At 43.7% G+C, this 15,429-nt stretch overlaps 1 protein-coding gene across 1 annotated transcript in view; it reads right to left on the bottom strand.

Moving 5' to 3' along the window:
- The window catches only part of LOC134343814 (diacylglycerol kinase theta-like), a 231,988-nt gene that overhangs the window by 19,740 nt on the left and 196,819 nt on the right, over positions 1-15,429 (bottom strand). Inside the window, exons 19-21 of the mRNA XM_063042563.1 lie at positions 11,249-11,349; positions 2,039-2,185; positions 11-122 (exon numbers count right to left, since the gene is read on the bottom strand). Of these exons, the coding sequence (XP_062898633.1) occupies positions 11-122; positions 2,039-2,185; positions 11,249-11,349 (360 nt within the window). The remainder of the gene's footprint in view (positions 1-10; positions 123-2,038; positions 2,186-11,248; positions 11,350-15,429) is intronic.

Below are 15,429 nucleotides of genomic sequence, written 5' to 3'. Positions count from 1 at the left end.
TTGTGCTTACCATGTGAACGACACCAGTGACTCCAACCACTTCCAGCATTCCATCATCAATCTGGGGCTTGTCAAAGCGGCTGTCACTGTCACTACCCCACAGGTCAGCTCCAGATCCCCAGCTGTGGACAATCACATCAGCAGCCTGTTAACCAACTTGTCACACCACTCCTGCAGTGCTCATCTGTAAACGTCATGAATTCATTTTACAGTCTTCAGATTACAGAGATCGAGTCTGGCAAAAACATACAATTTAGCTGCATCGTAAAGTTTTCCAACCACTGGCAGTATTGTGATGATAATTCTACATCCAAAGATATTAATTTGGAGTTGTTTCAGTCTACAAATGTCCCTTGGAAAGAAGGTTTACGTTCAGAGCAGGTTTCTCTGCAATTCCACATGAGGACAATGATTTTCTTCAAAATAGTTTATAATAGGAGGAAGAACCTGGGATATTTAATTCAAGTTCATAAGCAGGAGACTTCACGTGTGAAATATTTTATTCCACCATCAAGAACATTGAGTATAGAAGAGAACATAAAGAGATAGGTGCTTGAGAACAGGAGATAATGTATTAGAAAATTAGAGGTTCACCCAATGTACTGACTATCAAAGCAGAATACTTGTTAAATGGTATGTGGTAAATAAAGTTGATGCCCAGATGGTCCCAGGTGTGCAGGTACATACCAATGAAATCCAACACGTGGACGACAAGTATGGACACACCAATGAAATCCAACACATGAACGTGACGAGTGCTCGAAGGTAAATGTTGGTCTGTATTATAAGAGGGCTTGATTCACGGAGTCTAGTTGGAAAGGTTTGGGGACACCACACCTTCAGCATTATGCAAAGTTGTACTCTCCTTACCTAAGCAGGAAAGCACTTGGCATAGAGGAGGTGCAGAGCAGTGATGATTCATACACTGGTTCCAGGAGTGCTGGGTTGATGGACAAGGACTGTATTCCCCAGAGGTTTAGAAGAATGAGAGGATATTTCATTTAAATTTATAATAGACTTTATATACTTGACAGGTGAGACGCTGGGAGAGCATTTCCCTACCCGACGAGAAGAGGACCAGGGGGCCCAGATTGTAACACAACAGGTACGCTGTTTATGACGGAATGCCCTCACTCAGGCAACATCAAATTCCCACTCCTGGAGGCTGTTGAGTCCCAGAAACCGAGTTCATTCAACATACTGATCGAGAGATGGGGATGTTAGTGATCGCGGGAATGTTGGTAAATGACACTGAGGGAGACAGAAGGTCAATTGTGACCTTGGGGAGTGGAGCAGGCTTGAAGGACCAGGGATCGTACTCCTGCCCCTGGTACTCATCTATCAGTTACTGGGACCTAGTTGCATTGAATATCAATGATTAATTATTGATAGGATTAGCACTCATTATGTATTGATTATTTAAACTACCATAACAAAAGCCTACAGACCAGCAAGTTGGCAAAGAAAAACGTCCCATGTCACATGAGGCCAACCGAACTATGGAATAGATACAACATAGGCTATTCAGTTCACCGTCTGGACTGGTTCTCCATCAGAACAACTACCAACATCCATTTCTCTGCACTTTACCACATACTTATCTTATTCCTAGTGATGGCCACAATGGTTCCTGTCTCTTACAGATTCCAACCATGTGGCGTGAATATGTTTTTGCTCATTTTAACCCTTTTCTGGATCTCCGAGTGCACGTCAGCTGCACTGAAGGTGGAAGTTCAGTTCTGGCTCAGACGTGGTTTAATTTAATTCCATCTGAGACCGTGAGTGTAGAGAGGGATGGAATCTGTGGCTGACGAGTGCAACCCGTAGGGACAAAGTAAAACAATAGCTTCAGTATTTCGCCGGACACAACCAAAGGAAATGGATGCTTCTGCAGAAGTTGTAGCAATGCTGGAAATTACTGAGATACTTAAAAAGCAAATAAATTGCAACATCCAAAATCTAATTTAAATGTCTCTTCGTTCGAGATGAGAGGAGTGAACCATAATATCAGGGTTCCAAGCTCAGTCTAGATGCTGACCTGGGAATGTTAAGAAAGATGAGACCTTCAATATTTGGAAGTTCCACTTCCTTGTCATCTACTTGAAGCTTTAAATCCCTGTGTAGACTTCGCGTGTGGCTAATCTTCTGCAAGCCAACCTTTACATAGACTCCTTTGTTGTGGAACCTGTGGTTAAAAATGAAAAGCAAGAAGACAAATATATATAGAAGTTATTTCAATAAAAGTCAGCTGTTGTCCCTAACCCACCAGCCCAAAACCCCTAACCCCACTCCCACCCTTCACACCAGCTCCCGCAGACCAAGGAGGCAAACAGCAGGTGAATTAGAGAATTTCTGTACCTGCAGCAAGGCTCAGGGTGACAGGAAATTCCACTGAGTTTTTGAAAATTAATTTTTTTATGCGTTTCTACAATACAGTGACAGAAAAAAACCCATCTACAAAATGGAGATTTATACAGTGCAAAACAAACGTGTCCAATATATAATTCATAACAAAGAAAAAGCAACCAAAATAAAATTTTATAAAATTAGTGTCCTCCCCACCCTCCCACTATAAAACCGCAGGCTAACCATTTCTATGCATAAAAGAAAAATTAATCAGAACATTCAACCCCACAGAGCTGTAAATATACACCCTATCCTCGTTATATGCGTCTTCAGACTATGCGGATTCACAGTTATATGAGGGGCACTGCCTTCCCACCAATACCAGTCAGGTGCGCGCGCCTCACACTCTCTCTCCCGCCACTCTCGCATTGGTTTTGGCAAGGTGTGGATGCACGATCTTAAACTTCTGTTCGTTTTACCTACGATGCAGTGATTTTGCGCTTGAAATATTTAACTATGCCACCGAAGCGTCCGATGTCATGTCCTGGGCCGTCAGCCGAGCGGCAGAGAACCGATTTAACACTTGAAAAAAAGTTGGAAATTATAAACAGCGCGGCATCAGCTGAAGCTGGGACGCTACTGACAGGAACATAATCTTGCCTTTAAAGTTCTTTTGCTGCTTGACAATGCGCCAGCCCATCCTACACATTTGGACAGCATTCATCCTAACGTAACAGTGTGTTTCCTGCCGCCTAACCAACCACTCGACCGGTGTGATCCACATTCAAGGCGTACGTATTTTTTTTCACGGCGAACTATCTCTCAGATGCTGCAAGCAACAGACGGTTTTCAAAGTCCCGGGAGTTTCCCAACGGTGAGGGAATGGTGGAAGTCGGAACACTTGACACAAATGGCGATGGACATGGAACCACATTTAGAATGGAGTCAGCATTTCAGTCGTTCCCTGCCGTCAACACTTCTTCCCAACAAGCAAATTTATGCTGAAAAACAAAATGCTGCCAAGCAAACAACCCTCACCACTTTATGCAAATCGCTGTAATCTTCTGCTGCCGGCAGTTCTAAGAGTTCTGTGAGTCTTCCTTCACTCCATGCTGTGCTTGATATGATCCTGACGACCACAACCATCCACCTTATCCGTGTAAAGCTGCCCGACACAACAACCACTCATCTCCTGGAGCGAACAAACCTACCACTGTTGGTGAGTGCTGTACACCCTCGGACGTTAGCTTTCTATGATTTATTACATTGAATATTACCTTAAATTGATGAAATATAATATAAATGTTGTCTTGTAATACTGCTTTTGTGTTGTATTGGTATAAAAATGTGAATAAGTTACAGATAAAACATATTTAGGAAGCCCTCTGGAATGCATCTCTATTTTCTCCATTTAAATAATTATTCACAGTATGCGTTTTCACATTATACATCAACTTCGAGGAACGTATCCCTCGCATATAATGAGGATAGGCTGTATATAAAAAAAAATATAATGCCGACTACCAAAACTATAATGTAATTCACAACAAAAAACCGTAAAACTTACAGGAAAAAAAAAGCTGAAGGTAGGGGATTGTAGTACAGACAAAGGATAAACTTATCCTGAAGAGGAGTTATGGAAGTATTCAAGAAAAGGTCCCCACACCTTATTAAACTTTGTGTCCGAATTAAGAAGTGAATAATGAATCTTTTCGAGGTCTAAGCAGGACATAATATCACTAAGCCATTGAGCATGAGTGGGTGGGGCAGCATCTCTCCACCTAAGTAGAACTATCCGTCCAGCCGAGAGAGAGGCAAAAGATAATGTTCGATGTTTAGTCGGACTCAAGGGCAAGTCCACTTCGCCCAAGGTGCCAAAAAGAGTAATCAGAGGGTTAGGTTCTAAATGGCAATTAAGACTATGGGATAGAGTTGAAAAAACTTCTCTCCAGAATTTCTCTAGACTAGGACAGGCCCAGTACATATGGATAAGAGAAGCCTTGCCCCCTTTACACTTATCACAAACGGGACTAATGTCAGGGTAAAACGGCGATGCTTTATTTTAGACATATGAGCCCCTGTGTACAACTTTAAACTGCAAAAGGCAGTGGCGAGCACATAAAGAGGTTGAGTTAACTGACTGAAGAATTGAATCCCAAACCGCATCAGATAAGGAAATATTTAAATCATGCTCCCAGGCAGTTCTAATTTTATCGAAGGGGTCACGTCTCAAGATCACCAACTTATCCCGAATAGCAGACATTAAACTTTTACCCAATGGATTAATACAAAGAAACAGGTCCACGTTTTTCTCAGGCATCTCAGGAAAGTTTGACATTAAAGGGTTAATGAAATGTCTAATTTGAAGATACCTAAAGAAATGAGTATTAGGTAGGTTAAACTTTACAGACAGTTGATGAAAAGTTGCAGAACGATTACCTATGAAAAGATCTTCAAAGCGCTTAATACCCTTTCTGTACCAATCATGAAATGTTGAATCCCGCATGGAAGGTAGGAAAAGATGATTGTGTAAAATAGGGTTAGAGAGGGAGAGAAACCATGAAGGCCATTATATTTTTCTGAACTGAGCCCACATTCCCAGAGTACGTCTAATAAGAGGATTAACAATTAGTCTAGGCAAATGACAGGGAAGTGTAGAAATGGAAAGATCCTCACTAGAATTCAGCTCCATTGCCACCCAATTTGGGCAGTCAGCCTGATTACGGAAGAAAGACCAAAAAAATAAGACAATGAATATTGGCTGCCCAATAATATCACTGATGTTTTTAAACACTAATTTCACAAAGACAACATTCCTGTAAGGTTTCAGTGATGAGCCACTGAGTCTCAGTTCGGACTTTGATGCAGGCATGGTGGAAGATTCAACGGGAATAAATAGTAGCAGGATCAATAACACACTCAAACTGCTGGAGGAACTCAGCATCTATGGAAGTGAATATGGGGGAGGAGAAGATGGCGACGCGACGCAGCGCGGGTGACAGCTCTGAAATGATGTCGTATGTGTTAACTAGGGGCCGTGCACAATCCTGATTTGATGGAGACAGACGTGAGAAGCACTGAGGAACATCTGGAGAAACTTCTGAAATGCCTGCTTCGCTGTCGCTGCTACTGTGCGATCAAGAATCTCTGGAGGGGAAGGCCTCAAATCCTCGGCTTTGCCTATCGCCTGTTGCCGGGGTCGGGGTCGAAGCGCTCGGCGGAGATGGTGCTCGGTGACGGAGGGCAGGTTGGAGGCTCGAAGCTTTCGGACGGACTCAAGAGTCGGCTGTGGTCGGGTGTTTCCAGGATGCTGCATCGGCAAGTTTGCGACGCTGGAAGCTCAGGGCAGGAAGAGTTTTTTTTCTTCCTTCTACCGTCTGCGTGAGATGATGGGACTTTCGAGAGACTTTGAGACTTTTTTTTACCGGGCCCATGGTCTGTTCTTTATCAAATTACGGTATTGCTTTGCACTGTTGTAACTATATGTTATAATTATGTGGTTTTTGTCAGTTTTTCACTCGGTTTGTCTTGTGTTTCTGTATTATCATTCTGGAGAAACATTTTATCATTTCTTAATGCATGCATTACTAAATGATAAATAAAGAGGACTGTGTGTCCTCATAACCTAAAAAAAATCTAAATCTAAAAACAGTTGATGTTTTGAGCCGACACCCCTCTTCAAGACCAGGAGAGTCAGACTGCCTCATGTTTAATCAATAACACACTGGTGGCTTGCAATAATGGATCAATAACACACTGGTGGCTTGATCAAGAGAAGGACTCTAGGAAAATCCCAGAGGATCTGGTGATATGGTCCTGTCGTGCTCCCTTCTGGCAATCCCCCACCTAGTTACCTCAGGAATTGGGCCTCAATCCCTTTGTTGAATTTCCAATCATTCCCAGATTCCACTAACTACACACACCTGCTTCCCATCAGAAAATGCAGGATAAAGACCCTGTGATCACAACAAGGAGCTGCCAGTTTGTTGGTCGACTCTAGTGTGAGTAACCTTGTTTCCTGATTCCTGAGAACTGTCAGTTCTAAGCTCTGCATTGTTTCCTGGATATTCTCCGTGACCCTGGTCTCTGTGTATAGACTCGCGGCAGCGCTAACGCCTCACGATTCTGCCTCAGTGCCTGTGTCCTGCACTTGGGTTCGTCCCCAGCTACGTCCTTGCAACAGGTCCATTTGGATTCAGAAAGTGTTTGAAGGTCTCACCCAGTTAGGGCACTTGGAATTGGAGGACAATGCACTGATTGTTGGTTAAAAATCCTCCAACTTGATAACATGAGAACATTGATTTCTTCAACTTCTGATAATTTCTTTCCTCCCTCTTCTCTCTTCTTCCATTCTCCATTATGGTTCCCCTCCACTTCTTCTCTTATCCTCACTTCTCACTGATGTGCCTCCTCCTTCCCTTTCTCCCATGGTCCACTCTCTTTTACCTGACTTCTTCTTCTTTCGCCCTTTACTTCTTCCGTCTATCAGCTCATAGCTTCTTACTTCAAACCCCCCCCTACCCAGCCACCTTCCCGACACCTGGTCTCACCTATCAGTTTGTACTCCTCCCCCTCCCTCCACCTTCTTATTCTGCTTCAGTGCCCTTCCTTTCCAGTCCTGATGAAGTGTCTTGATCTGAAAAGTCAACTGTATATTCCTCTCAATAGATGCCGCCTGACCTGCTGAGCTCCTCCAGCATTTTGTGTGTTGCTCTGTATCTCTGTGTTATAGGTCCCATCAAGTCCTAGAGATGCTCTTCAACAGCCCCAACACCTCCTCCTCCTTGATATCAAGAATGACGACAGAGCCGCAATGGCTGGAATTTCTGGAAGCAATTCGGAAGGCACAGGATATGTACTTCCCAAGGAGAAAGAAGCATTTTGAAGGAAAGATGACACAACTGTGGCTAACAAGAGAAGTCAAAGCCAATGTAAAAGAGAGGGCATAAATGATCAAACATTAGTGGGAAGTTAGGGGAATGGCAAGCTTTTAAAAACCAATAGAAGGCAACTAAAAAAGTCACAAAGATGGAATATGAAAGTAAGGTAGCCAATAATATTAAAGAGGATACCAAAAGTTTCGTGAGATGCATAGAGTAAAAGAGAGGCATAGACAGTGGATATTGGATCACCGGAAAATGATGCTTTAATAGAGGACAATGAAATAGTGGATGAACTAAATAAGTATTTTGCATCAGTCTTCACTGTGGAAGACACTAACAGTATGCCGGAAGTTCCAGGTATCAGGGGGCATGAAGTGTGTTAATTTACCATAACTAGAGAGAAGGTTCCTAAGAAACTGAAAGGTCTGAAGGTAGATAAGTCACCTGGACCAGATGGTGTACACCTCAGCGTTCTGAAAGAGGTGACTGAAGAGATTGTGGAGGCATTAGTAATGATCTTTCAAGAATCACTGGATTCTGGAATGGATCTGGAAGACTGGAAAATTGCAAACATCACTGCATTTGTCAAGAAGGGAGAGAGGCAGAAGAAAGGAAACTGTAGGCCTGTTAGTCTGACCTCAGCAGTTGGGAAGATGTTGGAGTCCATTATTAGGGAAGAGGTCTCAGGGTACTTGGAGGTGCATGATAAAATAGGCCACAGTCAGCATGGTTTGTGATCATGTGTGTCCTTGCTGTGTGTGACTGTTGGGAATTCGTTTTTGCACCTTTACCCCGTAGTAATGCTGTCATGTTTAGCTGTATTCAAGTATGGTTAAATGACAATTAAACTTGAGTTGAATGGTTTCCTCAAGAGGAAAATCTTGCCTGACAAATCTGTTGGAATTCTCTGAGGAAATAACAACAGGATAGACAAAGGAAAATTGGTTGATGTTATGTACTTGGATTTTCTGAAGGTCTTTGATAAGGTGCCACACGATGCTGCTAAAGAAACTACGAGCCCACAAGTGTTACCGGAAAGATTCCAGCATGGTTAGAGCAGTGGCTGATTGGCAGGAGGCAAAGAGTGGGAATAAAGGGAGTCCTTTCTGACTGGCTACCAGTGACTACTGCTGTTCCACTGTCTGTGTTGGGATCGATTCTTTTGTCAATGATTTTGTCAGTGGAATTGATGGCTTTGTTACAAAGTTTGCAGACAATATGAAGATTGGTGGAGGTAGAGGTAGTTTTGAGGAGGTAAAGAGGCTACAGAAGGACTTAGACAGATTAGGAGAATGAGCAAAGAAATGGCAGATTCAATAAATGGTCAGGGAGTGTATGGCCATGCACTTTGGCAGAAGAAATGAAAGGGTTGACTATTTTCTAAATGGAAAGAAAATACAATACAAAAATCTGAGGTGCCTCAGAATAAAGGGGCACCCTTTCAGACAGAGGTGAGGAATTCTTTAGCCAGAGAGTGGTGAATCTGTGGAATTCTTCTCCACAGGCAGTTGTGAAGGCCAAGTCTTGATGCTTATTTAAGGCTTTGGTTGATATTATATTGGCTCCCTTCCTGTTTACCCTGTATACCTCAGACTTTAGATACAACACTGAGTCATGTCATCTGCAGAAATTCTCCGATGACTCAGCAATAGTTGAGTGTATAAAGGGAGGATGGAAGGATGAATACAGGGCCCTGGTGGTGGACTTTGTCAAATAATACAACTGAATCATCTGCAGCTTAACAGCAGTAAGACAAAGGAGATGGTGATGGACAATAGAGGGAAGTGGGAGGGGAGTGTGTGGAGGAAACACTCTGGCGGTGCACCTGAATGATGGACTTGAGTGCAGCAACAACACAGAGGCTGGGTACAAGGGCCAGAGTCGCCTCTACTTCCTGAGGAGACTGAGATCCTTTGGAGTATGCAGGCCTCTCCTTCACATGTTCTACCAGTCCGTTGTTGCCAGTACAATCTTCTATGTGGTGGGGTGCTGGGGCAATAGCATCAACAGGCTCAATAAACTGATTAGAAAGGCTGGCTCTGTTATTGGAGTCAAACTGGACACTGGAAGCTGTGTTAGGACAAAGGACCCCACAGAAAATCCTGGCAAGTTTGGACGGTGTTTCTCAGCCTCTGCGTGCCACATAGACTGCACAGAGGGGCACTTTTAGTAACAGACTAAGACAAGTGTGCTGCTCCAAACAGCACTATATGAGGTCATTCTTACCCTCGTCTATTAGGCTCTATAACCCCTCCTGTTAGACTGTTTGAGGTAACTTATTTTTTATTCTTTCATACTTCTCTTCTAATATCTGTGCACTCGTAAAGCTACTGTGACACTGTAAATTCCTTTGGTATCAATAAAGTATCTATATATCGGTCTAGATTCTTGACTGGTCAGGGCATGAAGGGATGGATACAGGGAGAAGGCAGGAGATTGGGGCTGAGTGGAAAATTCGATCAGCCATGATGAAATGGTGAAGCAGATTCAATGGGACAAATGGCCTAATCTTACTCCTATATCAGTGTGCCCTAGACTTTGAACATAGACTCCCTGATCTCACCACCTTCTATTTTCCTTTGAAAAAACTTCAGGAAAACTGCTCCAGTTAGTCTCTTCTTTCTTACTCTACCTACGCACTTCCACCTGCACGCACCCATAGGCCCACCATAGTGTTTACTCCACTAACTACATCTGTCAATCACCCACACACTCCTCCCACCGGGGACCCTCCCCCCATTGTTCCATCTGCCAATCACCCACACACTCCTCCCACCGGGGACCCTCCCCCCATTGTTCCATCTGCCAATCACCCACACACTCCTCCCACCGGGGACCCTCCCCCCATTGTTCCATCTGCCAATCACCCACACACTCCTCCCACTGGGGACCCTCCCCCCATTGTTCCATCTGCCAATCACCCACACACTCCTCCCACCGGGGACCCTCCCCCCATTGTTCCATCTGCCAATCACCCACACACTCCTCCCACCGGGGACCCTCCCCCCATTGTTCCATCTGCCAATCACCCACACACTCCTCCCACCGGGGACCCTCCCCCCATTGTTCCATCTGCCAATCACCCACACACTCCTCCCACCGGGAACCCTCCCCCCATTGTTCCATCTGCTTCATTCTGTATGTTGACAGCCACTTCAATTGCCTTGGCAGAGAAGGCCGTGGACCAAATGTTGACTTTAGATGGGTTTTCGTGGCACAAGGTGGGCCAAGGGTCTGCTTCTCTGCTGTTTTGGTCTATGATTCCCTCAGTACAACACAAAGCCCCTCAGGTGCACACTTTTGTACTGTTGCCAGTAATACAGGCCTCCCTCAATAGCTCTGGGAAAAATGGACTGCATTTTGTGGCCAAGTCGCTGAAGCAGCTTTAACACAAAATCTTTTTACAGTAAGGGCACTTTTCAGAATCTGGTTCATTATCATTGACATACATCATGAAATTTCTTGTCTTGCAGCAGCAGTATAATGCAAGCCACAAAATATTACCATAATTTATAAAGAAAAACATAAAAATAGAGAGAGTAAAGCAGTGAGGTCATTCATGGACTGTTCAGAAATGTGATGATAAGAGGGGAAGAAGCTGTTCTTAAAATGTTCTATAATTTTACTTTTTTATCATTCTTTATAATACAAAGATACTTACGATTTCAAGGATCTTGAAACTAACAAGATTACAGCACCTGACCTGTAATTTCAGGCTCTCTATTTTTGTGAACATCCACATATGTGCCCCCAAAACCACCTGATCCTTTCCTTTCGGGTCTCGGCCTGAAACGTCGACTGCGCCTCTTCCTATAAATGCTGCCTGGCCTGCTGCGTTCACCAGCAACTTTGATGTGTGTTGCTTGAATTTCCAGCATCTGCAGAATTCCTGTTGTTAGTTTCCTGTTGTTGTTGGATTGTTGGAATTGGACTGCCGGCAGCACTAAACTGGGTTTGGCATGAATGTACCTACTAATCACTGAAAGCCAGGCCAATCTGGAAATCAGGAGATTATTAACCTGCTGTTGAACTTGTCGGGGTCCTCTTCCCTCGCTTGGTGGAAGTCTAGGCTGAGTTCTGCATCAATTCCAATTCCACAGTAGTTGTTCATCTGTACAATCTGCCAATGATAAAACATGTTGGAATCAGCAAATGAAAGGGAGATTGGTGCCACAACAACAACCTCTCACTCACGGTGGTGTCTGAAAAGAGGATGCTGTCTAAGTTGCATGCCATCTTGGTCAATGTCTCCCACCCACTACATAATGTACTGGGTGGGCACAGGAGTACATTCAGCCAGAGACTCATTCCACCGAGATGCAGCACAGAGCGTCATAGGAAGTCATTCCTGCCGTGGCCATCAAACTTTACAACTCCTCCCTTGGAGGGTCAGACACCCTGAGCCAATAGGCTGGTCCTGGACTTGTGTCATAATTTACTGGCATAATTTACATATTACTATTTAACTATTTATGGTTTTATTACTATTTAATTATTTATGGTGCAACTGTAACGAAAACCAATTTCCCCCGGGATCAATAAAGTATGACTATGACTATGACTATGACTCAGTGATTCAGGAACAGCTTCTTCCCCTCTGCCACCTGATTCCTAAATAGGTGTTAAATCTTTGGACACCACCTCACTTTTTTTTAATATATAATTTCTGTTTTTGCATGTTTTTTTAATCTATTCAATAGTGACTTGGATAGGTTGGGTGAGTTTCGGAGGACAACGGGAAGATCGACGGCATCAGCTCACCTGAAGAACTAAACACCTCTCTCTCTCTCCATCACTACTCAGCTGAATGCCACGAACTGAACTGAACTTTACTTATCACCGTAAGACTGTATCTATTTACACGTAGGCTTGTAGAAGCTTGGTTTCTATATTTCCACACACACACATATATAATCATTACTAATCTGTTTGAATTATCTGATTTTATATTACTGTATTGCGTAGTTACTAATAAACGAGTGTTAGTGAACAGCAATACCAGACTCCAAAGTGTTTTCCATTTCTGCTGGTTCTTTATCCCGTCACAGGGTACGTGACAGAATGTTTAAGTGAAGTTTGGGTAGGTACGTGGATGGTAGGGGTATGGAGGGCGATACAGCAGGTGCAGACCGTTCAAATAGGCAGTTTAAATGGTTTGGCACATACTAGATGGGCCAAAGGGCTTTTTTTCTGTGTGTACTTTTCTGTGACATTAATTCCTGTCCTTTTTTGCTGAAGAAAGTCATGCTGTTGACCTCAGTTATTTTTGGGTGTCTCACAACTATATTCATCTTATTTAAATCTCCCTCATTCTTCTTAATTCCAAAAACACAATCTTGACCATCGTTCTTCATAACTTCCCCAGTTCTTGCAAAGTTCTGTGTGGTATTCATATTACTCATATTAAGAACTCAATATAACTCATATTAAGAATTGTCTTGCACAGAAAACAGGGGGCTCTGATGGCAGACCACAGTACGTGTGCTTGCAACACTGTGTGTCCGACAGAGTGATCAGCAGCACTGGGGCTCCACAGGGGACTGTCTTGTCTCCCCTTCTCTTCACCATTTACACCTCGGACTTCAACTACTGCACGGAGTCTTGTCATCTTCAGAAGTTTTCGGATGACTCTGCCATAGTTGGATGCATCAGCAAGGGAGATGAGGCTGAGTACAGGGCTACGGTAGGAAACTTTGTCACATGGTGTGAGCAGAAATATCTGCAGCTTAATGTGAAACAGAGTAAGGAGCTGGTGGTAGACCTGAGGAGAGCTAAGATACCGGTGACCCCTGTTTCCATCCAGGAGGGTCAGTGTGGACATGGTGGAGGATTACAAATACCTGGGGATACAAATTGACAATAAACTGGACTGGTTAAAGAACACTGAGGCTGTCTACAAGAAGGGTCACAGCCATCTCTATTTCCTGAGGAGACTGAGGTCCTTTAACATCTGCCGGACGATGCTGAGGATGTTCTACGAGTCTGTGGTGGCCAGTGTGATCATGTTTGCTGTTGTGTGCTGGGGCAGCAGGCTGAGGGTAGCAGACACCAACAGAATCAACAAACTCATTCGTAAGGCCAGTGATGTTGTGGGGATGGAACTGGACTCTCTCACGGTGGTGTCTGGAAAGAGGATGCTGTCTAAGTTGCATGCCATCTTGGACAATGTCTCCTATCCACTACATAATGTACTGGGTGGGCACAGGAGTACATTCAGCCAGAGACTCATTCCACTGAGATGCAGCACTGAGCGTCATAGGAAGTCATTCCTGCCTGTGGCCATCAAACTTTACAACTCCTCCCTTGGAGGGTCAGACACCCTGAGCCAATAGGCTGGTCCTGGACTTATTTCCTGCATAAATAATTTACATATTACTATTTAACTATTTATGGTTTTATTACTATTTATTATTTATGGTGCAACTGTAACGAAAACCAATTTCCCCCGGGGTCAGTAAAGTATGACTATGACTATGACGCAAGTCCAAGGACTTCAGGAGGAGCAAACCGGAATTCCAAGAGCCAGTGCTCATTGGGAGGTCAGAGGCGGAGAGGGTCAGCAATTTAAATTCCTTGGTGTAAGGATATGACCTGAGCCCAGCACGTAAGTTGCATTACAAATAAAGTACGGCAGTGCCTCTACTTCCTCAGAAGTTGGTGGAGATTCAGGTTGACAACTAAATCTTTGACAAGCTTCTATAGATTTTTGGTGGAGAATATATTGACTGGCTGCATCACAACCTGGTATGGAAACACCAATGCTCTTGAACAGAAAATCCTACAAGAAGTAGTGAATACGGCCAGTCCAGCACGGGTAAAGGCCTCCCTACCATTGAGCACATCTACACAAAATGTCAGAGGGAAGCAGCATCCATCATCAGGGACCCCCACTGTCACACTCTCTTCTCACTATACCATTGGTACGGGAGCTTCAGGACTCACAACACCAGGCTCAGGAACAGTTAGTACCCCTCTATGATCAGGCTCCTGAACTAGAGGGGACAATTTCACTCAACTTCACTTGCCCCATCATTGAACCATTCATCAGATCCCTCAGACTTGCCACAGAAATTGATAAGGTGATTCAGAAAGTGTACGATGTGCTGGCCTTCATTAGTTGGGAGTTGGGGATTCAGTTCCACAACTGCGAGGGAATGCGACAACTCTATAAAACCCTGGTTAGATCACCCTTGTGGAGTATAAAGTTCAGCTCTGGTCACCACATTACAGGAAGAATGTGGAAGTTTTAGAGAGGGTGCAGAGGAGATTTACTAGGATGCTGCCTGGCTAAGAGAGTATGTCTTAGGAGGAAAGTTGAGTGAACCAGGATCTTTGGAGTGGAGGAGGATGAGAGGTGATTTGATAGAAGTGTACAAGATGGTAAGAGTTTTATTTTGAGTAGATAGCCAGAAACTTTTTCCCAGGGTGGAAATGGCTAAAACAAGAGGAAATTCATTTAAGGTGAGTGAAGGGAAGTTTTGGGGGGACGGGGGATGTCAGAAGTAAGTTTTTTTTTACACAGAGGAAGGTGGGTGTGTGGAATGAGCTGTCAGGGTGGTGGTAGAGGCTAATACATTAAGGACATTTAAGAGACTCTTAGATAAGGATTGCCAATAATATAAAGTAGGATACCAAAAGTTTTTTCAGTTATTTTAAGAGTAAAAGGAAGGTGGGAGTTAATATTCAACCACTGAAAATGAAACTGGTGAGGTAGTAATGGGAGACAAAGAAATGGCAGATGAACTTAATGAGTACTTTGCATCTGTCTTCACTGTGGAAGACATTAGCAGTGTGCCAGAGGTCAGTGAGTGTCAGGGAGCAGGAGTGAGTGCCATTGCTATGACAAAGGAAAAAATGCTCGGCAAACTCAAAGGTCTTAAGGTGGATAAGTCACCTGGACCAGATGGACTACATTCCAGAGTCCTGAGAGAGGTTGCTGAAGAGATAGCAGATGCATTTCACGGATCTTTCAAGAATCACTTGATTCTGGCATGGTTCTGGAGGACTGGAAAATTGCAAATGCCACACCACCCTTTAAGAAGGGAGAAAAGGAAAAGAAAGGAAATTATAGGCCAGTTAACCTACCCGTAGTGGTTGGGAAAATGTTCGAGTCTATTATTAAGGATGAGGTTTCGAGGTACTTAGAGACTAATGATAAAATAAGTCAAAGTCAGCATGGTTTTTGTAAAGGGAAATCTTG

This window comes from Mobula hypostoma, chromosome 3 (assembly GCF_963921235.1).
Source record: "Mobula hypostoma chromosome 3, sMobHyp1.1, whole genome shotgun sequence".
Classification (NCBI taxonomy): Eukaryota; Metazoa; Chordata; class Chondrichthyes; order Myliobatiformes; family Myliobatidae; genus Mobula; species Mobula hypostoma.
This window is presented reverse-complemented; position numbering and strand designations above follow the sequence as displayed.